General features: G+C 38.1%; 1 protein-coding gene across 5 annotated transcripts in view; it reads right to left on the bottom strand.

Annotated features, from left to right (window-relative positions):
• Window positions 1–24389, bottom strand: part of TCN2 (transcobalamin 2) — a 2080282-nt gene that overhangs the window by 598375 nt on the left and 1457518 nt on the right. For all 5 annotated transcript variants that reach the window (XM_044068453.1, XM_044068452.1, XM_044068454.1 and 2 more), the window contains one exon: window positions 10511–10666. In XM_044068453.1, coding sequence (XP_043924388.1) covers window positions 10511–10666 — 156 coding nt within the window. The remainder of the gene's footprint in view (window positions 1–10510; window positions 10667–24389) is intronic.

Here is a 24389-nt window from a genome sequence, read left to right as displayed (position 1 = left end):
GAACTGAACAATAAAGAGAGAAGGGAGAAAGAAAGGGAAAAAAAACAACCACACCTATTTACAATCCCCATTACACTTACAAATAACTGAGACAAACTTTACTTCATTAGCATGTAGAGAAAACCACACACCACAAAAATAGTACTATTAAGAAAAAAATGTTTTCTTTACTTACAGTTAATTTTCTCCCATCTCTTCCTCTCTCCAAAGCATTTCCAAAAATTAATGACATGAAGTAGGGCATATCGTTTGCAGTCCCCAACAAGTCCAACAAATTCTGAAAACATCCAATACTTCCAGACTTTCTTGTTCTGTCATATTTCACAAATATAATTATTATATTGTAATCCCACATTGTTACTGGTTTTATTAGTTCATCCCCATCTCCCATATCCTGTCTCTACTTCATTTCCAACACACTCTGGATTCTTTTAATCAACTCTCATGCTCGCTTCCTTCTCTCCAACATTTTCCATTGAAATAGTGGAAAAGGTTTCACAGTCCCTCTGTAGTTTTTATTAGCAGAAGAACAAGAAGCAGAACATCCTTATGTTTCACAGCTCACTTTTTGTTGGACAAACCTTTGCATTTCCTCCTTAGTATGTACTTCAACAAAAATTACTTTGTCCCTCCAAGGAAGAATACGTTCAAGACAGCTGCATACAACAGTTTGAATCTCACACTTTTCTCTCAACATCCCCTGAATAGCGGAATTAATTTACTCCTCTTCTGCCTGATGTAGAATGAATGTCAGAGTCAACTCCTTCTGCCGAGAGGATTTCATCTTTAGTATTAAAGGTCTAGGATGCTTTCTCATAGCCAGGTTTGGAGCATACACACAATGCGCCCTTTCAACTAACAACTCCTGCTGTGGAATACCAGTCCAGTTGCTTATTTATGCTTTCATAAAATCAATGCAGTCTGTTCCTTTCAAGCTTCTCTGGTATAGCTGAAAATCTCAGGTTTTCCCTATGTGCTCTGTCCTCTAATTTTATTATTTTCTGAAACATCTCTTCTTGAGCAGTCTCATATTCAGGCAGCCTTTTCTTCATTTCAGTCTCTGGTTTTTGCAGCTTTATCACTTCATATGAATATCTGCTTAAAGCTCCTTCCATTTTTTCTAGCCTTTTGCTGTTTGTGTTGACATACTCCATCAATGTTCATTTATTTTAACCAGATCTGTGTGTAGTTGTCTTTATATCTTCCTGTAGGTTACTGGAAGTCATGTCTGGAGCTTGCATTGCTTTTTGCTCAGCAGCTGCAGAACTTTCTTGAGTCAGTGGTTCTTTCTCATTTTTTGCAGCTGCTTTTTTTTCCCAGGTGCTCTGTATTTTTTTTTCTGGCATCCAGGCAGTACACTTACTAGCCAGTTACTGAAATTTTCCCATAAACACAAAGATCTACTGACCTTGTCTGCTGAGTTTCTGTTTTCGCACTGGCAGACCTAGAGTTAAGCTGTTACTGAATGTGCAGCCATCTTGGAAGTCCAAGACTTTGGCTATTTTGATATGAAGATAAGCACCCTGGAAATCTACACAACACGGCTAACTGTTTGTCTACAGACACGGCAAAATTTCCCATGATAAAAAAATAATGGGCTTACCAACTTTTCTAAAGGATTTAGTTCTGGCAAGACAGTACCAGAGTTGCGTATGTATGTCCAGAGTATGTAGAATATGTTTTCTCTGTTTTTTTTTTTTTTTTTGGTATCAGGATTGCATGTTAGGAGATTGATGGGTTGATACAAGGTAAACTTTGAAAACATTTTGGATATAAAAGAGGGGTTTGCTCTTAATGATATCCTATCCCTGTAGAATATGCAACTCAGATACTCTTCATACAGATGTCAGCGCAATGAGAAGTACAGCTTCCAAAGTCATAAACCTCAAATCAGCCTGATGATATCAAATGAAGACATTAACTTTTCCAGCACAAAATTAATATCCCAAAGAGGACACCTGTTTATGAGCAGGTTTCAGGTGCAAAACCCCTTTCAGAAACCACTTTATCACAAACAGTGAAGAAAGAGGAGGATCCATGGGCAGACTTGCTGAAATTGCCACAACATTAACCTCTATACAGGAATAAGCAAGGCCACAGGATAGCAATTCACACACATATTTCAACATTGGCAGTACAAAACCCTAATTATCGGCTAGGCACAAACTAGGAAATGTCTTCCACTTGCCAATGTAAGATTTTCTAGTAGCAGGTTCTCTTGCCACCTTTAGTACCTGCTGCACATCCTCTGAAAAGAGCTGCCTAAAAGGTATTAGAACTGAATCATCCAGGCAGTTAGTTGAAGTTGTTTTATTCTGGGGTGCATCAAAGTCCTTCTGTCTTGCAGAAGTAGGTCCAGTTTGTGTGTAAGCTTGCAGTAATTACCCTGGCTAATTTTGTAAAAAAGGAGAACCAGTGCTGCTTGGGCCAAAAGGAGGTCACCAAAATTATTTTTGGAGACTCCTTCTGAATCTTCAGAATTACTCTGGATAGACATGGAAAGGGTGGCAATGCATAAAGGAACATTCACGCCCATATATTTTCTAAGCCTATTTGAAAGGAGTCAGCCACAGTGGTGCAGCGGTTAGCATTGTCACCTTACGGCAAGAGGCTCTCCAGTTCGATCATCGGCTGGGGTGCCTTCTGTGCGGAGTCTGTATGTCCTCCCTGTGGTCACATGGGTTTCCTCCGGGTGGTCCGGTTTCCTCCCACATCCCAAAGACATGCTGTAGGTGGATTGGACACTCTAAATTAGCCCTAGGCATGTGTGCCTTCCGTGGAAGGTTGGGCACTGGGCTGGCAACTTGACACCATAAAAACTCTACTGCCAATCATGAGTGGACAGGTGATCTGCTGTGGTGACCCCTAACCGGGAAAAGCCAAAAGAAGAAGAAGAAAAAGAAGTTTGAAAGGAGTCCTGGAACTGAATTTGTTGACTTCTAATTGAGGTGTTAGTCACAAATGGACCAATTCCTGGACCCCACCCCCATTCAATTTCTATTTGTGATATGCTGTCCTGCTCCTGCTCAGGTTGCCTGCAACTGTGCTTTGCTCTGGTAGAATGTAAGATTCTTTGAGAGTTAATGAGTATGAAGAGCTAACACCCACGTTATCATAACCAGCCTGCCTGGAGGGTACAACCTTGTGCCCTCTTACTTTTTGAAGTAACCCATCACTGTGGTGATGTCTATAATCACCTGGAAAGGACCTGTAGACTATACAGGATGAAAAGAATTTAAGGTATGGATCACATCCAATATCTCCTTTGTATCTATGTGCATTGGTCTGTCTGAAGAATCCCAAAGGCCTTATACTTTTACCTCCGTAGAAACTACCCCCCAGCAAAATCTGAAATGTCTGTAGTTACACACTGACTTGGAGGTAAATGAGAAAAGGGAAGTCTTGCATTTACTTGTATTTGCAGTCTCCATCAGTGCAGTTGCATTATACAAAGCCTAAGATTGGCATCTGAAAATCCAGAGGATGTTTGTATTCGACCCATGTGTTATTTAGATACAAGTGAATCTTTCTCATGTGTAACCTGGTGAAAGGAGTCATGAGAATCATAGATGCGATGGACTCCAGAATCATGAGAAATTCTCTGGCTGAAGTCTGAGACTGAACTGAGAATTTCAAGAAGGTATCCAGAAAAAAAATCCATCTTCACTTGTTTTCAACTGACCTTTTACTACAGGGTGTCTGTAAGACATCCTAGAAAGACAGACCTACATAACAGGGTCAAGGGGGATTTCTAAATGTTTATCTAGAATCTGAAATTAATAAAAAGAGATGAAACCCACATTAAGGACTCTTCACATCCGGAAGAAGGTTCTGCAAGGATAAATGCCTAACATAAATAAGGAATAATTTGAGTGCAATTCAGTCTGCCATAAGTTAGACACTTTGTAAACACCCTTAGAGCAGTAGACACTCAAAGAGTAATGCAGAGAACTGATAGTGTGACCCTGACACAGAAAATGTGAGAAATTCCCTGAAACCTTTGCTATGGAAATGTGATGGTCAACATCTTGTATTTTGGAACTCCCACATACAGATATAGGAAGGAAAGATCGAGAAATGGTCTTCAAGAAGCACTTTTCTTTGGTACTATATACAATCTGGAACAAAAGTTTTTGTCTCTGATTTAATGGCACTGCTTCTGTGAATTCAGGGTGAATAAGTGCTGAAGAAACTGAGGAAAAAAATCTGTTTGGTTCAGAAGTGGGGAGGAACTCCTCTGAAAGGAGGTTTTTGCATCCAGTCTCAACTGTATGGTTCCTGAACTACCTTTAACATACATGACTCTATCACAATCTGTTTCTAAACACAAATTCACAGAGACAGCTGTTGCAATGGGTTTTAAGAGACTGGGGCAGGAAGGGACAGGGAGAGGGAAGAATGCTAGCATAATCAGCCTGAAGTTGTAGACTGTCCCTTATTAGGAAAAGATCCTTGTTTTTTAATTAATCAGCTCCTGCCACCTCTTTTTCTTTCCATTGATTTGAAAAGGCAGGGGTTGCTTATGTTTTTGAACACCTTTATTAAGTTATAACTTAAGACATAGGCAAACATACATTAACAGAAAAGAAAACAAACCATATTAACACTTTTCTATTTAAATACAACATACATCACATATAATTTATCTGCTACTATCATCAGTCCAAAATTACAAAAAATTGCTGAATTCCTGCCTTTCCTTAAACATCACTCCTCTCCCTCCTGATTATTATTATGCATGTATTCTTCCCACAATTTCCATTTACTGCTATGTGATTTGTTCCTTCTATTTTTTAAATATCTCTCTTCCAGTTCTTTTATCCCTTTTAAAAGGTTTGTTTATTTTGTTTCTTAAACATGAAACAGGAGCTGGTAGATTTGTAAGGGGGGGGGGGTGCATGAAACAACTTAAAACTCTCTTGAATTATTTTCCCTCTGTCATTAAATTGTTTGAGGACCTGAGTAACAGAAGAGCCAAATAAACCTCCTCATCCAAAGCTGAATTCAAAACTTCAGACATTTATCTCATCAAAAAAACATCTGGTTGCATACCCCCTCAAAACAGAAGCAGAACCAGAGGTCCAAGACATAGTATCTGCACTATAATACACATTTCTTAAAGCATGTTTCAACAGATGAGACATGCTGGAAATAACAGAACTGAGATAAACATTACCCTCTGAAGGAAAAGTGTTAGGCAGATTTCTTAAACTGTATATACAAAAAAGCAAAATCTTTCACTTATGGGTCATATAGTTAAGAAATTTATACAATAAAGAGGAAGAAGAAAACATTCTCTTATCAAATCAGTCCAAAATCTTACACTCTATGTCTGGAGTGGAAGGGTTGAATGATCCTTGAAGCCTGTTACCTGCTGGCATAAGTGACAAAATAGCTGCAGGGTCAGACCTAAGGAGAGAAAACAAGTGCTTATTAGTTTGATAAACTTGGTGACAAAATAGCTGTAGGGTCAGACCTAAGGAGAGAAAACAAGTACTTATTAGTTTGATAAACTTTGTGAAACCTATCTGCTCTATTAGGGACTGAAGTCTGGGAACAAAGGTTGTTACAGGTAGCAGTATCTACCTCCTCCAAGGCTGACAGCAGAGGAAGAAAAAGCATAGAATGAAACAACATATCATAACAGTGCCTAAAAGTAACACTTCCGTTTAAAAGTTCAGTTTCTGTAATGAAAAGTAAGAGTGGAAGTTTCTTCCTCAAAGGAAACATATCTGCCCAGCAATGAAAAGAGTTAGTTGACCATTGAACCTTGAAAAACAGCAATAGGACAGCTTGTTGATGGCAGGATAGCTGTGAAGTGCCTGGCACACAAACCACTCTTTTTCTTTAGTTAAAAAAACACAAGAAAGCAGCTTAAATCCAAACAACTCCAACAAAACCACAAAGAAAGACTGCAGTAGCTTCGGAAAACCAAACCCTTTATTACCACCAAGGTAAGTGCTTTCGTCTCCCAAAACACCAGAGACTTCTTCAGACAAAGAATAAAAAAAATTCAACTTCTTTTATATTTAAAATCACATGATCTACCATTCTAAAAAAAAAAAAAAATCATGATTTCCTACTCACTTTAAAACTTATAATGCACTAAAAATCAATAATACACTCATTGAAATAACACATAAATATCATAATTAACCTTAAAACTTACAAAAATTTTAATTTCATTCTTATATATTTAATTACTTCAAACCTTATGACCCTTTTATTTAATTAGTTTGTTGCTTCAGCCCTAATAAATACTTATGTTTTAATCCCTTTCTTTTTAAATTCATTATAAATTCTTCCCTATTATTTAACCCTCATGGGAAACGTGCATTAAGTTTCACTTGCCAACAATATTCCAACCAAGCAAGTTAATCTTCAATATTTACTAATTTGGCTGCATTCATTAATTTCTCTAAAACCAGGATCCAAAAATTTACTTTGCACTTCTTATATTTGTAGTGTTTACTCAGAGTTTTTCTCATCTCCTATCTGAATAGGTTCATAGGTTGGTACTAGGCTATCAGCCCTACGGCCTATACAAGCCTAGCCATAACAATTCCCTGGCTATTTCTTCCCACACGATTTACTGGCATATTTATGCTCATAAATTCTTCTGCATAATTCATGTGTTTTCTCCCAACATAAAATGATCTACATTCCAGGCATATAATTATATAGACTACATTTTTGACTTTGCAACTAAAGGTTCCAGTTATTTTAACCTTATTGTTTCCCACTTCCAATTCATTACTTTCTATATATAAGAAGTCAAACATATTACAATTAAAACACTTGACCATCCCACATCTTCTTTCTTCCACTCTAGGAGGGTTTAATTTCAATTGAAAATAATTCTTAAAGCTTTTTGCTCTTTTCTGAATAAAATTAGGTTTATTTCCTATCTTTTCTAGTAATTCCTCATTAGTTCTAAATAAACTTCAATTACTTTTTATAATATTTTTGATAGCATTAGAATGTATACTATTATGGACTGCCATAGCTGTCCTATAATTGTAAGACTCCCTTCTTGTAGTGATTTTTAATTCACTTTTCCTTTTATCTAACTGTTCTTTGTACAATTTATCAACCTGTTCTTTTGGATACTCCCTTTTTTCCATTTTCATACATAAATCTTTTGCTTCTTTCATAAAATCACAATTCCTTCTTAGTTAAGTTACTAATTCTTTTCAGTTGTCCTTTTACTATGTTCAACTTTGTTCTTTTAGGGTGCATACTTGAATAATGTAAGTACATATTGTTTTGTACTTCCTTTCTAAACACCTTAGTCCATAATATATTTCCTTCTTTATATATAATAATATCTAAAAACGTAATTTCTTCAAAACTATATTGATGTGTAAATTTCAAATAGGAACACACACTGTTAATGTAGCTTACAAATTCATGTAACTCATCGAATGTTCTGCTCCATAACAAAAAAAATCTCATCAATAAAACAAAACATTTTCACAATATATTCCTTAAACTTACTTTTCAAGTATACTGATCAACTCCCACCCATGCATAAACACATTTGCATAGCTGGCTGCTAAAGCTGCACCCATAGCTACACCATTCTTTTGAACATAGACATCATTTTGGAATGAAAAAAAGTTGTAACTAAGCACAATCTCTATCATTTTCATTAATAACCCAATAGTATTGGGAGAATACATTTTTGTTCTCAACAATTCTGTTCTCACAGTATCCAACCCTTCTTCATTTGGAATCATAGTGTACAAAGATTTGACATCTAATGACACTAATAAATCAGTTTCCCTCACCACTACATTTTCAGTTTTTGACAGAAAATCAAAGCTATCTTTAATATAAGTTACATTCTTTGGAATTACTTTCTAAAGATGTCTATCTACAAAAACAGACAAAGCTTCTGTTTTACTATTGGCACTTGCCACAATTGGTCTCGGGGTGGTTCATTTAAATCTTTATGGATCTTCGGTATTCCAAAGATCCAACTAATGTTTGGATTACTGTTGATTAAACGTCTTGTTTTTTCATCAATTCTTCCAGTAATAAACCATTCTTCAATACATGCATCTATCATCCCATACCCCTGCTTTACTTCTTTCATTGATTCTTTTATAATATTTTTCATCTGCCAACATTTCACCCACTCTTTGTTCATACATCACTTTATCAAGTGCCACAAGAGACCACCCCTTTGACTGCTTTCAAAAATAAAATCTCCTAATTTTTCATTAATTTATCAAAACATTCTTTTTCTTTCCTTGATAAATCAAAATATTTAAATTCAGTCATTTTCTCTAAAACTTTTATTATTTGTTCTTCACAAATATTTAAGAACATTTCCAATTCTTTATGTAAAGATGGGTTAAAACAACTTGGCTTATAACAGTGCAACTTCTTTTTATCTTGTTTGTCAAACATTATTTCAAAGTTCAACATTCTCACATAATTCCTAATTCATTAATAGTCTGTACCTTGTTTGCTCTTTGGGCTAGTGCAAAGTTCCAACCCTTACTAAGAACATAACATTCTTCATTAGACAAATAATAATTGGAAAGGTGACTATTTTAAAATTAACAGTACCTATGCCCTCCATGACTGCTTCCATTCAGTTCGATTTCCGTTGTCCCTTTCTCACAAAGCTGTTTTTTTTGTCTGTTTCCATCTATTATTTTCTGTTCATCTGTTCACCGTCAACTGGGCCCAGGTTCTTTCTTTTCCATTTCTCCTTTGATAAACTTCTATCACTTGTTGGCCTTCCATTTGTGCTGTTGTTACCACCTGGGCCCCCATTTCACCCATTTCAACAGTCTGTATATTCGTACTTACATTGGGACTCTTAATTACATTCACAGAAGCTTCATTTACATTTTTCGGACCAGTACTGGTTTTGTTTTTCTTACCACCATTATCCACTGAAGCTGTAGTATTTTTATCTTTTCCATTTAACCGCTCTGATCTCCGTACAGGTCCACTCTCATTTCCTGCTGGATTCAAATTAGGAATTCTTGCGACATTTATAGACTCTCTCTGCAATTCTAAATCATAGGCTAAAGCCACTCCCCCCTTCATAGTCTTTTCTATCTTGCTCGAACATTTTAATTTTACGGTTACTTAGTGCATCATTATGTTTGATAAGATTTTCCTGAATGGCACATAACTTACTATTAAAATTTTCAGCAGAAGTAATTTCTTTCAGCTTGCTGAAGATACCACGCACTTTATCAGTTGTTTCTGCTAAAATAGTGTATATACTGTAGACCTGCTTTTTGGTTTATTTCAAGCCATCTGTCTACTAATTCCTTCATCAAGTCTCTTCCAGCAGGTAAATTTATAGCCTTTAGCCCCTTTGGGACTCTCTTTGCTTGCATACTGTTCTCAAAAAAAAAGACTGTCCCATTGTAAACGTTTTAACTTCACCAGTTCATTTTCTAATTTGGCAAACATTTCACCATGATTTGCTTTCAGTGTCAAAGGTATGTATTACTCTCCATTTAACAAAAATGGATTAATTGGTGGGGCCAAACAACCTTTTAAAACATCCTCACTTGCCAAATAGTTCATACCTCTTTCATTCATAGCTGTAGACTGACCATTCACTTCTGCAATAGTAATAAACAAGCCAGTGGGTGTATCATTCAGTATATACCCTGAAGGTAATGTTGTAAAGCTCGTTGCTGCTAATGTCCAGTTTTCCATAGCTCACAGCTGCAACTAGTTCCAAAACCACAAGAAAGCAGCTTAAATCCAAACAACTCCAACAAAACCACAAAGAAAGAATGCAGTATTATGTTTATCATTCCCACTGCTACAAACCCTTTATTAGCACTAAGGTAAGTGCTTTCGTCTCCCAAAATACCAGAGACTTCTTCAGACACAGAATAAAAAAAATTCAACTTATTTTATACTTAAAATCGCATGATCTATACCATTCTAAAAAAATCACGATTTCTTACTCTAAAACATATAATGCACTAAAAATCAATAATTAATTGAAATAACAAATACATTTCATAATTAACCTTAAAACTTACAAAAATATTAATTTCATTCTTATATATTTAATTACTTCAAACCTTATAATCCTTTTGTTTATTTAATTATTTTGTTGCTTCAGCCCTAATAAATACTAATGTTTTAATCCCTTTCTTTTTAAATACATTATAAATTCTTCTCTATTATTTAACCCTGGTGGGAAACAGGAAAGGGCATAGTAAAAACATGACTGATGCCTGGATAACAGCATCCAGGGACTGGCTCCTGCCAAAAAGAAAGCATGGGCAAACTGATCAATGGAAACTGATGAGTGGAAAAAGGAAATTAAAAAAATAAACTACTTGAACAAAAATTCCTGACTGCTCAAGAACACACTTTGCTCAGTATTAATATTACATTTATTAAATCTTAACTTGCTTCCCAATGGGCCCCAATGCAAGGAAAATGTTGATAGCTCATTCAACATTAAGATATATGTCTTAAAACATTAAGTAGTACATGATACATGCCAGAAACTTACCAACAGATTGAGAATCATGGTGCATAAACTTCTTGCGCTTTTCAGCTTGAATCAGTCTCCCAATCACATGATGGTCAATCTTCTTTCCATTTATGCACAATGCCAAAATTCCCATGCTGTACTGGTAGTAATTTGATAGAGGTTTGTCGTAGGTGGCTGAAATCAGAATATGCATTCATGAGATTACTGTCTTGTTTACATTTGATGTATGTCAGCTGACAACATTTTACACAACCTCAGTGGGCAAGTGGAGTGTGAGACATTAGACAAAGTACAGTTTTGTAAGCTAAACTTATTGCAACAGTAGACATTTAAATTCTTCACTGCTTCAAAAGCCTATGACTATATAGGTTGTTTCCCTGCCCTGGAAACAATAACCAACCAGCTTCACAAAGTTCTAAATCCCCTCCACTTCTCTCTGGTTACTGACTGGCTAACCACTTGGTGGAAAACCAGCACCAGAGAGGAGAAAACCTTCAGGACTTTCTTGCCCAAAAGAAAAAAGGAAGCAATACTCATCCTGAAAGATCTAAGTCAATGAATTACCAGGAAATATCTTTATAACCCCAAACAAAAATAACAGACAAAGGAGGATGATGGGAGGGTGTGGCTACTGCAGCAGTGAGGAATTTAAACACATACTGTCATGTTAAGTGCAACTTACACAACTGTATTATGTTTATCATTCCCACTGCTACAGCAGCCTATGGCTATATGGGTTGACTACCAGCTAAACCAACCATGATGGAGGCCGGATATTAATTTATTTATCCAGAGTTGTTCATCATTTGGCAAAGATGCCAGAGACCTTGAATGATTTTTATGAGCACCTAATGCCATCCAAGGATAAGAAAACAATTCTAAGTATACATTTTTGCATCCACTGTGAATATTGACTGTGTTATTTAACAGTTTTATCTGTACTTCTTCAAGTTCTAGCTGTGCTCTGTTCTATACTAAATACAGTGTTATCTATGAAATTGTAAAGCTTACACTTGGGCTTCAAACCAGTCATTTTACATTGTGTCTAAGTCTGCAATTTTGTGGCAGGAGAGGGCTGGTTTTACTCATCTGAGCTGGGAATTGCTGGTAGTCAGCGCATTGTGTGTTTATCTGATTGGCCTGTGGGCTTAGACAGTGTTTTATTCATTTTTTCTAAGCATATTTAAGCCTTGCATTTGTGCAAAGCTGCTCTTTGCACAGCGTCCGTTTACAGTGCCTTGTATATGCATACATGCCAAGAATCAAAATTTCCATATAAAACTGTCTCAGAACTTTACCTCAGTTCTGTGGCACTCACCAGGCAACAAGTTTACATAGTGAGCAGCATTTAGCATTCAGATGGGAATTGTTTTTCACTAACATTGCCTCATTTTAGTATCCACTGCTAACACTGTAGTTTGGGTGCTGGGCAGTACTGCAGACTACATTAACTGAACTTACAGCAAGAAGGCACCCCCCCACCTTGTTCCATTTATATACACCCACCACTCATACCCCTTGTAAGTATACTAGGACTGGCGTCCATGGAAAGACACTTTCCTACCATCTCTGTTTCCAACTTGGTGGACATGGGCATCCTGAGGCAATACAGCAGTTTTCTCACATGCACTAGCAACCACTTAATTCTTAAACAAACAAATACAGTATGTGACAGATGTACTTATTTCAATGGAGACCAACCTCTAACATACAGACACTAAATGCAACAAGCAGGTTGTCAGTGACTCACACACACCCCTCACTGCACCCATTAATAAAGATCAACTTAGACCTACATATGCAGACATGCTGACATGTAATCTTCCCAAGTCTCAAAGGCCTCACAGGCACAGCCCTCAGAAACCCCGCATTCACACAAGCAAGATTCATACCAGCACAATACATAAAGCCACATCTCACTGTGCCTCAACTATCAAGCCCATAAGGTGAAACAGTTCAAAACCCAACATTCTGGTCATAGGTGATGCCAGTGTGAGACACACAGATGTCCTCCTTACAAGGCTAGATAAAGAAAGGGTTACAGTTGCCTGTCAGGGGCCAAGATCCAGCAGATCACGAAAGCACACTCTGTCATAGTCCATGTAGGAGTGAATGACCTGAGATGTTCCTCCCTGGACTATATTAAGAGAGACATGACTGAATTCCCTAAATATGTGTCACAGGCAGGTATGAGCCTAACACTGAGCAGCATTCTACTGTCTCCAAGGATGATGCCACAATACAGACATAAAATGATTGACTTTAAAAATTGGCTTAGCTACTGGTATCATTCTGAAGGGGTCCAATATTTCCTAGAAGGACATGGTCGACAGACCACGCTGCTTTGCCAGGGATGGTCTACACCTGTCACCTCTAGGTTATGGGATATTGGTTAAAACATTATATATCCCTCTTCTTCATTTTATTAGCACTGTCACACAAACAAGCCTTCCAATATAACAAACAATATTCAGGACAAGCTAAAGGTGTTGCTACTCATTGCTAGGAGTCTCAACAAGAAAATGCATTCCCTGTAAGCTCTGTTCACTCTGGAGAATGCTGACATCTTCACAGTCACAGAAACATGGTTTAAAACCACAGAAAGCACTCCAGCTATGCATGGCTAACATGCCTATCATACATTCTGTCCACCCACTGAATGTGAGACAGAGTTAAAGGAAGAGATGTATCTATCTACATAAAGGATAATCTCACCTCAAGACTGGTCAAACAATATGACATGCTAGAAATACTCCATATTCAACTATCTAAGGGAAAAATCCATGACCAAATTCTTATTAGCTACAGATATCCCTCCATCAACCAGGTTACCCACACATCATACCTAGAGCTACTTGAATCACTTAACATCCAGCCCAATATCATATTCATGGGTGATTTTAATTACCCCTCCATGGGAGGCGTACATTAACACTAACATGCAGGCCCAAAGATTCCTTGACTTTGTAAATTCAAACACCCTGAACCAATTGGTTTGCACTCCCACCAGGAGAACAAATATCTTAGATCTGATACTCACAAATATGGCAGAGCAGTGCTCCCCCATGTGTCATGTCTTTGCTGGTAAGATCAGATCACAAAGCATTTTCCCTGGAAATTATGGTAAACCAGACCCCCCTCCCCCCACAGAACACCAAGAACTTAAAAAACTTTTCTAAGGCAAACTACCCTCTACTAAGCAATAGCATAGCATTATTCCAAGTTCAACCAAATCCTATAAACACAGTAGCCTATGCAGAGCAATATGCTAAAGCCCTGTATGACCACATAATTGCATAGAAACAGCAGAACCGAGCCGAAATAAGCCCAGGTCAAACCGCAAGTACAAAACACCTTGATGGACCCCTGGTCTAAATAGATTGTATAACAAAAAGAAAAAAAAGCCTGTCGAGAAATAAGAGGGAATGTACATAACAGAGCAATAAATCATTCATTAGTTTAAACAAGTGAATCAAGAAACTAGTAAAGATTCTAAAAGCTGACTTTGAGGTAAAAATAGCCTCCTAAGCTGAAGACTGAAGACAACTATACAGCAGTTTTCAGCTATGTCCGCAATCTTGAGGACAATACCCAACAATCTGCAAAATTAGTGACTGATGGCATCTCTTACACCCAGCTGGCGACAAATCTAATCTGCTGGGCGATAAATTTAGTTCAAACTTCATTCATCCATCACCCCCAGTTCTTCCTCAAGATATCCTCTATTACTCCTCCACCTAGTATCACTAAAGAACAGACAGCCACAGCACTCTCCAAAGCTAAAAACATGGCATCAGTTACAGCACGTTGCCTTTTAAATAATTTGAATAGTGATTTATCCAACATGATTGTTATTTAACTATAGTCTTTGGACAGGCTTTGTTCCGAAAGAGTGGAGAACAACTAAAGGTATGGAATTCAGATCTAGGGAGATTATAGCCCCACTGTATACTGCCCTCATTAGACCAATAATTGAGTACAATGTACCATTTGGAATATACTTGACCAGGCACCTTCAACAGTTCGAGCAACCTCAAAAGTTCCTTGCAAAGAAAATACATGGTGTAAGCAATAAGTTCAATGTGGACAGACTGAAAGCTCTTTCCCTTTACTCTGTCTCTTATTGACTGTTAAGGGGCAACCTGTTTGACCTAAAAGGCGCTCCCAAATCCAGCCCTGATGGAGATGTTCCACATCCGTAAGACAAACAGCACAGAGATCACGTGTTGCAGGGATATGAACCTAGTCAGTGTGTCAAACAGAACAATCTGGACAGACAGATATGTTTCCCAGTGACAGCTTTTTCTTTGGAATAGGCTTCCTATTCATGCAACGCACAGTCCTTCCTTTGCCCTTTTCAAGGCCAATCTGGATTGATGGATGGGGAACCATAAATTCACACCTGGGGTGGTACTTATAACCCTTATGGATAAGGGCAATTGGTAAAAATCTGTAAAAATATCCAAGGCATAGTCACAAACCCACATCTTCATCATGCCCCTAGTGGACACACATACCAGGTATATCAAGTTATATTGGCTAGGCTTGTGAAGGCTCTTGAGCCGTTAGCCTAATAATGTCCTATGAACCTATGAAGGAGTCACTGAAAAATGATACTTATCACAGGAGTAAAAAGTCACCAGATAGCAATCCACAGAAATGTTGGAGATCCAGTGGTAATACTCTCAAACAAGATACTGGTTATGTGTGAGGCACCAATTAAGAAAGCTCTCCAACTCAGAAATCACAGATTTCATAAGAGCACGATTTAATGCCTCTTTCATACCTGCTACATATCCTCAAGAAATACGGCACCACTAAGGTGTCAGAAAATAATCATCCAAGCAAAGCTTTTAAGAATGGGGTGTATCAAACTCCCCTGTGTTGTGTGAGTAGATCCAGTCTGAGATGAAGTAATTGCCACTGGGCAATTCAATAAAAAAAGGGAGAACCAATCTTGCCTGGGCCAAAAGGGAGTCACCACAAAAGTGTACAGAGAGTTCTTTTGAAATATTAAAATTACCATTGGAAAACAGTGGAAAGGTTGGAAAAAAACAAAACATACAGGAACATTCCAGTAAAAGTGAATGACAAAGCACCTGTTCTCCAGGCCAGTAAGCAAGGAAACCTGGAGTAAAACTTCTTTAATTGCCTGTTTATTGCCTGTTTTGAAAGGAGGATAACAGACCTTTCTGAAGTGTTCCCCACATTAGGATCAATTAATGGAAGACCTCACCATTCAATTTCCATTCACAAGAATCTGCCCAGGTCCTGCTCAGTTTATCTGCGCTATACTCTGCTCTGACAAAACATAAAATGTTTGGAAATTTAACAGTGTTAGGTAATAGGTAACTTCCAAGCCATCCTAGCCAGAAGGCACAAAAAGTAAACTTGCCGTCCCCCTGTTAGACAATGTACCATTAGACAGTGGTAAAGTCTATAAGCACCTTCAAAGGTCCCAGAACCCACAGTGATAAAGAGATTTTAAAATATGTAGCACAGCTCACATGCATTGAACCTTTAAGTGCTTAGGTCTGTTTGATAGGTAAACATAGGCCTGGCATGTTTACCCCCTTTGAAACTAGAATCCAAGTAAAATCTGACACATCCATGATTACAGACTAAGTTGGAAATTTGAGGACAAAAAAAATGGGAGACATGGAATCAAAACCACAGTTGTCTCCATGTATACAGTTCCTATTATATAAAGCTAAAAGGGAATCAAAATTCCAGTTTAACAGAAGGTTAGTTTCACAAGTTCTTCATTAACCAAAACCTCTATCTCAAGTACAACCAGGCATGAGAAATCATGAGAAGTAAAGATGCCTTGAATGCTAGAGCCCTGAACAATTCCAATGCAGAAGTCTAGGAATGATAGGAGAAATTCAGGACAGTATCCAGGAAAATAATCACCTGACTCTAAAACAGGCATCCCTTTTATATGGAAGTATCTATAAAACAACTTAGAAGCCCCATCCTAAGAGAAAGAGTCAGGGAGGAATCTGTATCTTTATCTAGAAATCCAGAAAAAAGGAAAACAACATTCTAAAGGAAAGGCTCTTGATATTTAGGAAAAAAGTAATCAAATGCAGGGGCATGGGGAAGTGAAGATAAACATCTTTTAAAATGTAAGGATACTAAATAACTTGGCACAGGAAATATTATATACAGACCAAGAAGGGTCAGCAATACAAACTTTGCCACTTTCCCAACCAAACAGAGAGAGAAAGGACTAGAATTGGTATTAAAGAGCCTGAAAATGTTTTATTATAAAATTATATATTAATATAAAATATTTAACCTCTGCCCTACAGAATTTTGAATATAGAAGTTGTTGTTGCGTCTTTTGGCTTTTCCCGGTTAGGGGTCGCCACAGAGGAACTCCGGTCCGCTAATGATTGGTAGTTGAGTTTTATGTGCCGAGTTACCAGCCCGGACGCACAACCTTCAATGAAGGTACGCCCATTCACGCATATCTCCACGCAGAAGATGCTCTAGCTGACAGTTGAACCGGACAGCATCTTACTGTGAGGCGACAACGCTACCGCAGCACCACCACCGCGAGTTGAATATAGAAGAAGCTGAAGAAAATTCATCTTAACAAACCTGCAGTGCCTTACCCTCTTATTCATCTGGAAAGGCACAACTTTTTGCCACACTGGGAAATTCTGCACTACCTGTCTGTAGTATAGGGACTGAAGATTGAGGAAAAAAGATTATTGCAGGCAGCAATCTAAAACTTCTTCCAAGGCTGGCAATATGGGAGGAATAAAAGAATAAAATGGTACCTTGAATTATACCACATGGTAGTATCTCCTCCATTTAAAGGAAACAAACATTTGATCCCACAAAATCAATAACATCTTTCTGGAAATGGACTGAAAAAATAAAACTCCTCCCATAGAGATGGGGAAAATGCCCTGTTTTCAGACCCAGAGTCCCAGTGTATAAAAACAAAATGAGAGGGAACTGTGCTAAAATCCATTTCGGAAGTCTCTGACAAATTTCCTCAGGGATTTCAGAATCAGTCCACCAACCAGGTAAGGATCTTAAATTACTAAGATCTACTATTGCAATGAAGTAGAGTCTATGGTAAAAGTATGTCCATTAAGAACGGTAATTGTTGCCTTAATAGTCAAAATGCTAACTTTGTTTATTTTTCTTAAGCCCAAAATCCTTGGGATAAGAGCAGTCTGGGGAAGGAAAATGATGCCAGACAAGAGGTTTATTTCACCAACTACCCAGAGAAGAATCTCCTGGAGTTATTCCCAGACCCAAAGAAGCTGGTTCTCCTATGCTGTTCAAGGCACCACTGGAAGAACTGAAGAGAACATGTCTGAGTCCTGGCCCACAATGGCTGGCAAAGGTACTACAGATGGATTAGAAGAACCAGTAAGTGGTCGTAGGAACCTGTAATGGCCATTGCAGAGTCACTCCTCATTGGCTGAGGCACTGACTGAAGGCAAGGGCTCATGCTTTAACTGTTTTTTTTTTTCTTTTTAGGTAAGTTGGGATAAGGACCAGCAGAACTATAGTATGTATCCATGTTGTAGTCAAGGAGAAAGTCTGACTGCCAGTAAGAACTGATGGAAAGAGTTGGTCTGAAGGTAAGTTGTTATACAATGCATACAAGCTGCACACACTTGCACTTATGGTTCATTTAACAGTCCTCACACAAAGTAAATGCACAAGTAATATATAATATCCCTGACTGCACTTTAAAAATTAAATTGACAGTGCTCTGACAGAAAATGAATGTTCAGGGATGTTGTAATGAGTAAGCAAAAGCAGTGCTAAGTGTGACCTCTCAAAGTCCAAAAATAAAAGAAAAAAAACACTTCAGTTTCTCAAAAATTATCAAGAAAAATAGCTTTCTTACTAAAAAGTAAAAAAAAAAACATTAATAACTGTCCTAATGTTTGCTCACATTTAAAATCTTAACAGAAAAATGGGCATTCAGGTAAGTTATCATGAGTAAGCATAAGCAACACATAAGCATGACAGTTAAACAGTCTACAAATTCATTTAATTTCCTAACAAACTCTTGAAAAATTAAAAACATATTCTGAAATTTAAAAGCAATATATTAATCCCTATCAACACAAATGTTCCCTCACATTTAGTGTACTGATAGCAAAAAGGACATTATGGTAAGCAGCACATATGTTAGAATTTAAAAAAATTTATATAATAAAACTAATTACCAAGAAAACTCTGAAAATTAAGTTTCATATTCCAAAGTTATATATGCACTACATAACTCCCTGTCATCTTGACCACTCCTTCCTCTTCAGTGTCCTGACAGAAAATGTACATTCAGATAAGCTGTCATGATGTGTACACAAGCAGCACATACCATGTTCTTGAATAATTTATATATACATATATATATATATATATATATATATATATATACATATATATATATATATATATATATATATATATCCTGAAAAAAAGCAAAGAAAAGTGCATAAGCACTACACTTTTACAGAGAAAATGCCCCTGATACTTTAGAGAAAATGCCCCTGATACTTTGAAGTAGTGTAATAAGGGCCTTTCCTGATAAACTTCTGGCGGTTAAGAAAATGCTTAACGTAGAACAGTTAAAATTAGGTAAAAAAAACACACACACACAAATATACATTTTTTTAAGGAGGCTACATATAACTATAAACAAATGTATAGTGGAAGGGCTCCCCTGTTGGGACATATTTGTCAGAAGTGAAGTCTAAATGTGCAACAATTCAAATCTGCCCAAAAATATCATATGACAGCTAATAACTATGCAGCTGCACCACACCTACAGTTGGAAGTATGCAGTCATAACACTGTCTGCTATGGCACTATGCAAGTGCATTAATATAATATTTTTTGTTTTACGCATAATACCTTGAAAACATGTATTTGCTTACTCTGATATGCTTTGTAAACAACGTTTGCTGATTATTTTGAAATACTTTGCAAATAATGTTTGTTAACTGTTTTTCTTTTGACTTGTCAAACATGTATTTCTATCCTTGTTTTATAGCTTTTTTCCTAAGGTCTCTTCTGAAAATAGGCATTTCAGTTCCCAGATGGACTTTCTTGGTACATAAAAGCAAATAAATACAATAAATAATTGTACAATGACTGGGAATTAATATTCAGAAACGAGCACGCTGATTGGCCAGCCCAACCAGCGAGCCCATTGTAAATCTGAGAATATACTAGCAGATAAAGGTCTGGTCGCTCGGACTTTTTCTCTTTAGTATATCTCGTAATTTTTTTTTTTTTTTACTTTTCTTTATTTTTTTGCACCAAAAAAGAAAACGGGAGACAGCACAGACAAAAGTAAGAATCTAATCAGGTACGTTCTGCATAATTAAAGAAACTTACCTGATTATCCTTTTATTTTGTCTGTCCCCTCTCTCCCGAATATAAAACATCTCCCGATTTCTTTTTTTTATTTTCAATTAAAAAAAAGCAATGGAGATCTTCCTTCCTCCATTGCTACCTCTGCACAGCGCTGATGTACTGCATAAGCATGGGAACACAAGTCCCATACGCATGCGCAGTCCATCAGAAAAAGCCCCAGGATACCAGAAAAATGCAGAAGGGCAGCACAGAGGCATTATACAAAGACATTATTTAAGAAAAGTAAGTATATTTTTTCTTAAATACTGTCATTGTATAATAGCAATAACCCATGGCTGAGTGTCAGCATAGTTGGCTAAACCCAGCATTACCCACACCCAGCCATGGGTTACTGCTTAAATAATTAAAAAGCTGCTGCTCTCAAGAAACTTTCTGCTCCTTTCTCTTGAGACAGCAGAAAAGTACTGAAGGTTTCTCCTTTCTGGTGCTGATTTCCCTGCAAGGAGTTAACCAATCAGCAACCAGAGAACAAGTGAAGGAGTTAGAGTGTTGTGAAACTGGCTAGCTGTTGTTTCCAAGGCAGGAAATAACCCTTACAGCCATAGGCTATGTCAGCAGAGAAAATGACGAACATCATGCAACATAAAAAAGACACAGTCCTATACCACTTTATATGAAACTTGGTCTACAGGTAGTGTACTACTAGTCTAGGTTAGTGAGTCTCGGTTAGTGAATCAAATTCAATCTATGCAAAATGACATTCCAATGAAAAACAGTGCAGACAACAGTAATGGATCAAATCAGTTCTCTACAGGGGGCAAAGTTCTATAACACCCCAACTCTGAGAGATACCCCAACTCCCTCAACTTAATGCAGTATACTCCAAACATGCTCCACCTCAGGGAGAAGAACAAACTCTTTAAGGGTTCTTCTGTTGTTTGTCTTTTTCAGTCTATACTAAAGTTTGCCCAAACTGCAGACAACCTAGTAATCTTATCCTCGCTTTACACACATTAAATTAATAAACAAACCAGAAATACTGTCAGACAATAATTTAATGTAACAAAGCATTACTGAATTAATAGACCTTAGCCACATATTTATCTGCTACAGCTAATTTTACCTGCCTCTTTGTTTACTTCAGGTTACAAGTGACAACTGCTATTGCTGTTCAATACTATCTCAACATTTCCAGGGTGATGCTTTAGCTTACTTGTACACTTAAAGCCAGCCATGGATCTTGCTTCTGCTTTTATTACTGAGTCAGAATGTGTAATGCTGGACATCAATCAAGCTACAGTTAGCACTACTTAAAATCCAACTCACATTACATGCATTTAAAGCTGGGGAATACTTATGCTGGATCCCTGTGGTTGTTAATACTAACTAGAGCTTATTTCTATGTTTCACCCTTTGTCAAAAATCCAGACTACTAGTCACATGCGAGCTCAGTAAATAAAACAGGAAATGACATTCCTTTTTTATTAAAGTAATAAAAAAATCCACATGCTGTAGTCTCCCAACAACCTTGCAAACTGAACAAAAATTTTGCAGTTTTTTTTCGCATTAAACTGTAAAAGCTCATTTTAGCCCACTTTATTCCAGTTTTCAAACTATAACAAAACAGCTGACTGTTTCTGTATATTTTTGTTCGCTGTATAGAAAAAAAAAAGAATAAATGTTACTTTGGTCCACTAAACAGAAAACACAAAGACAATGGAACACATTCATGATGTAATATATTTTACTGGACCAACATAGGTTTTGCAATTACTAGTGCTTTTGAGCTGTTATGAGCTACTCATTGGGCGTTATTACATTTCTCATGTTAGAAGCAGTGGTTAAAAATAACAGACCCTTCTACTGTATCATTTGGGAAATTCTCCAGATTTTGAATCATTTAGAGGAAGTAGGGGAGATGACTCTCTCATTTATATCCAGATACCCCATTATTAAGTAATCCATAACTGGCTCCAAATTTGTAGTTTTAAATAAAGATTTGATTTGCCTGTTTTAGATGGTGCCAGATGTGTTGAGTCTAGTGTTCTCTTAATAAGGAAGACAACAGGGAAACTGGGAAATCTTGGACTAGGATGATGGGTGGGCTGGTGAGCATGCCACTGAGGAAATGGCTGCACAGACAGGTTCGTGATGAATGTAAATGTCATTTAAATATAAGACTTGTACTGTGCAGGCTTAGACTGAGCAAGACTGGTAGCCAGATGCTGACACCAGCAAAAAAAAAACAATAAAGCAAGAAGTACCATTATTCTAATCCCAGTAATACCAGTGATGGCACTGGCAATGAAGGGTCCAGTGTTGAAGCCACAGATACCAAGAATGTCAGCGTTATAAAAAAAAGGTGCCAGAAGTACAGTTGTTTAAGTTGTACTCAATACCATAGCTAGGGTGTGTCGAGAAGGGAAACTGCCCCACTCTCTTTCTCTGCATCTCACCTTTCCAGGACCCTGGCTGCTGTGTGCTCCTGCCCTGGTGTGCTTACTCTGAAATTTCTTAGCTCAATCCCTACTGAATACTGACCTGCCTCACGCCCTACTGGTGTCGGACGATTCCTGGCCTTGCCTACAGTAACTGAAAGACTGTCTGCCTCCCTTATTACTCCTCATTCAAGGAACTGAAAACATTTCTTAGCTCAATCCCTACTGAATATTGACCTGCCTCACGCCCTACTGGTGTCGGACGATTCCTGGCCTTGCCTACAGTAACTGAAAGACTGTCTGCCTCCCTTATTACTCCTCATTCAAGGAACTGAAAAAATTTCTTAGCTCAATCCCTACTGAATATTGACCTGCCTCACGCCCTACTGGTGTCGGACGATTCCTGGCCTTGCCTACAGTAACTGAAAGACTGTCTGCCTCCCTTATTACTCCTCATTCAAGGAACTGAAAAATTTCTTAGCTCAATCCCTACTGAATATTGACCTGCCTCACGCCCTACTGGTGTCGGACGATTCCTGGCCTTGCCTACAGTAACTGAAAGACTGCCTGCCTCCCTTATTACTCCTCATTCAAGGAACTGAAAAAATTTCTTAGCTCAATCCCTACTGAATATTGACCTACCTCACGCCCTACTGGTGTCGGACGATTCCTGGCCTTGCCTACAGTAACTGAAAGACTGTCTGCCTCCCTTATTACTCCTCATTCAAGGAACTGAAAAAATTTCTTAGCTCAATCCCTACTGAATATTGACCTGCCTCACGCCCTACTGGTGTCAGAAGATTCCTGGCCTTGCCTACAGTAACTGAAAGACTGCCTGCCTCCCTTATTACTCCTCATTCAAGGAACTGAAAAAATTTCTTAGCTCAATCCCTACTGAATATTGACCTGCCTCACGCCCTACTGGTGTCGGACGATTCCTGGCCTTGCCTACAGTAACTGAAAGACTGTCTGCCTCCCTTATTACTCCTCATTCAAGGAACTGAAAAAATTTCTTAGCTCAATCCCTACTGAATATTGACCTGCCTCACGCCCTACTGGTGTCGGACGATTCCTGGCCTTGCCTACAGTAACTGAAAGACTGTCTGCCTCCCTTATTACTCCTCATTCAAGGAACTGAAAAAATTTCTTAGCTCAATCCCTACTGAATATTGACCTGCCTCACGCCCTACAGGTGTCGGACGATTCCTGCCTTGCCTACAGTAACCGAAAGACTGTCTGCCTCCCTTGTTACTCCTCATTCAAGGAACTGAAAAACTTTCTTATCTCAATCCCTACTGAATATTGACCTGCCTCACGCCCTACAGGTGTCGGACGATTCCTGGCCTTGCCTACAGTAACTGAAAGACTGTCTGCCTCCCTTATTACTCCTCATTCAAGGAAGTGAAAAAAATTCTTAGCTCAATTCCCTACTGAATATTGACCTGCCTCACGCCCTACTGGTGTCGGACGATTCCCGGCCTTGCCTACAGTAACTGAAAGACTGTCTGCCTCCCTTATTACTCCTCATTCAAGGAACAGAAAAAATTTCTTAGCTCAATCCCTACTGAATATTGACCTGCGTCACGCCCTACTGGTGTCGGACGATTCCTGGGCTTGCCTACAGTAACTGAAAGACTGTCTGCCTCCCTTATTACTCCTCATTCAAGGAACTGAAAAAATTTCTTAGCTCAATCCCTACTGAATATTGACCTGCCTCACGCCCTACTGGTGTCGGACGATTCCTGGCCTTGCCTACAGTAACTGAAAGACTGTCTGCCTCCCTTATTACTCCTCATTCAAGGAACTGAAAAATTTCTTAGCTCAATCCCTACTGAATATTGACCTGCCTCACGCCCTACTGGTGTCGGACGATTCCTGGCCTTGCCTACAGTAACTGAAAGACTGTCTGCCTCCCTTATTACTCCTCATTCAAGGAACTGAAAAAATTTCTTAGCTCAATCCCTACTGAATACTGACCTACCTCACGCCCTACTGGTGTCGGACGATTCCTGGCCTTGCCTACAGTAACTGAAAGACTGTCTGCCTCCCTTATTACTCCTCATTCAAGGAACTGAAAAAATTTCTTAGCTCAATCCCTACTG

Source organism: Protopterus annectens, chromosome 4.part0, assembly GCF_019279795.1.
Source record: "Protopterus annectens isolate FY-2018-M chromosome 4.part0, PAN1.0, whole genome shotgun sequence".
Lineage (NCBI taxonomy): Eukaryota > Metazoa > Chordata > Ceratodontiformes > Protopteridae > Protopterus > Protopterus annectens.
The sequence above is the reverse complement of the archived record's forward strand: the minus strand, read 5'-3'. Positions and strand labels throughout refer to the sequence as shown.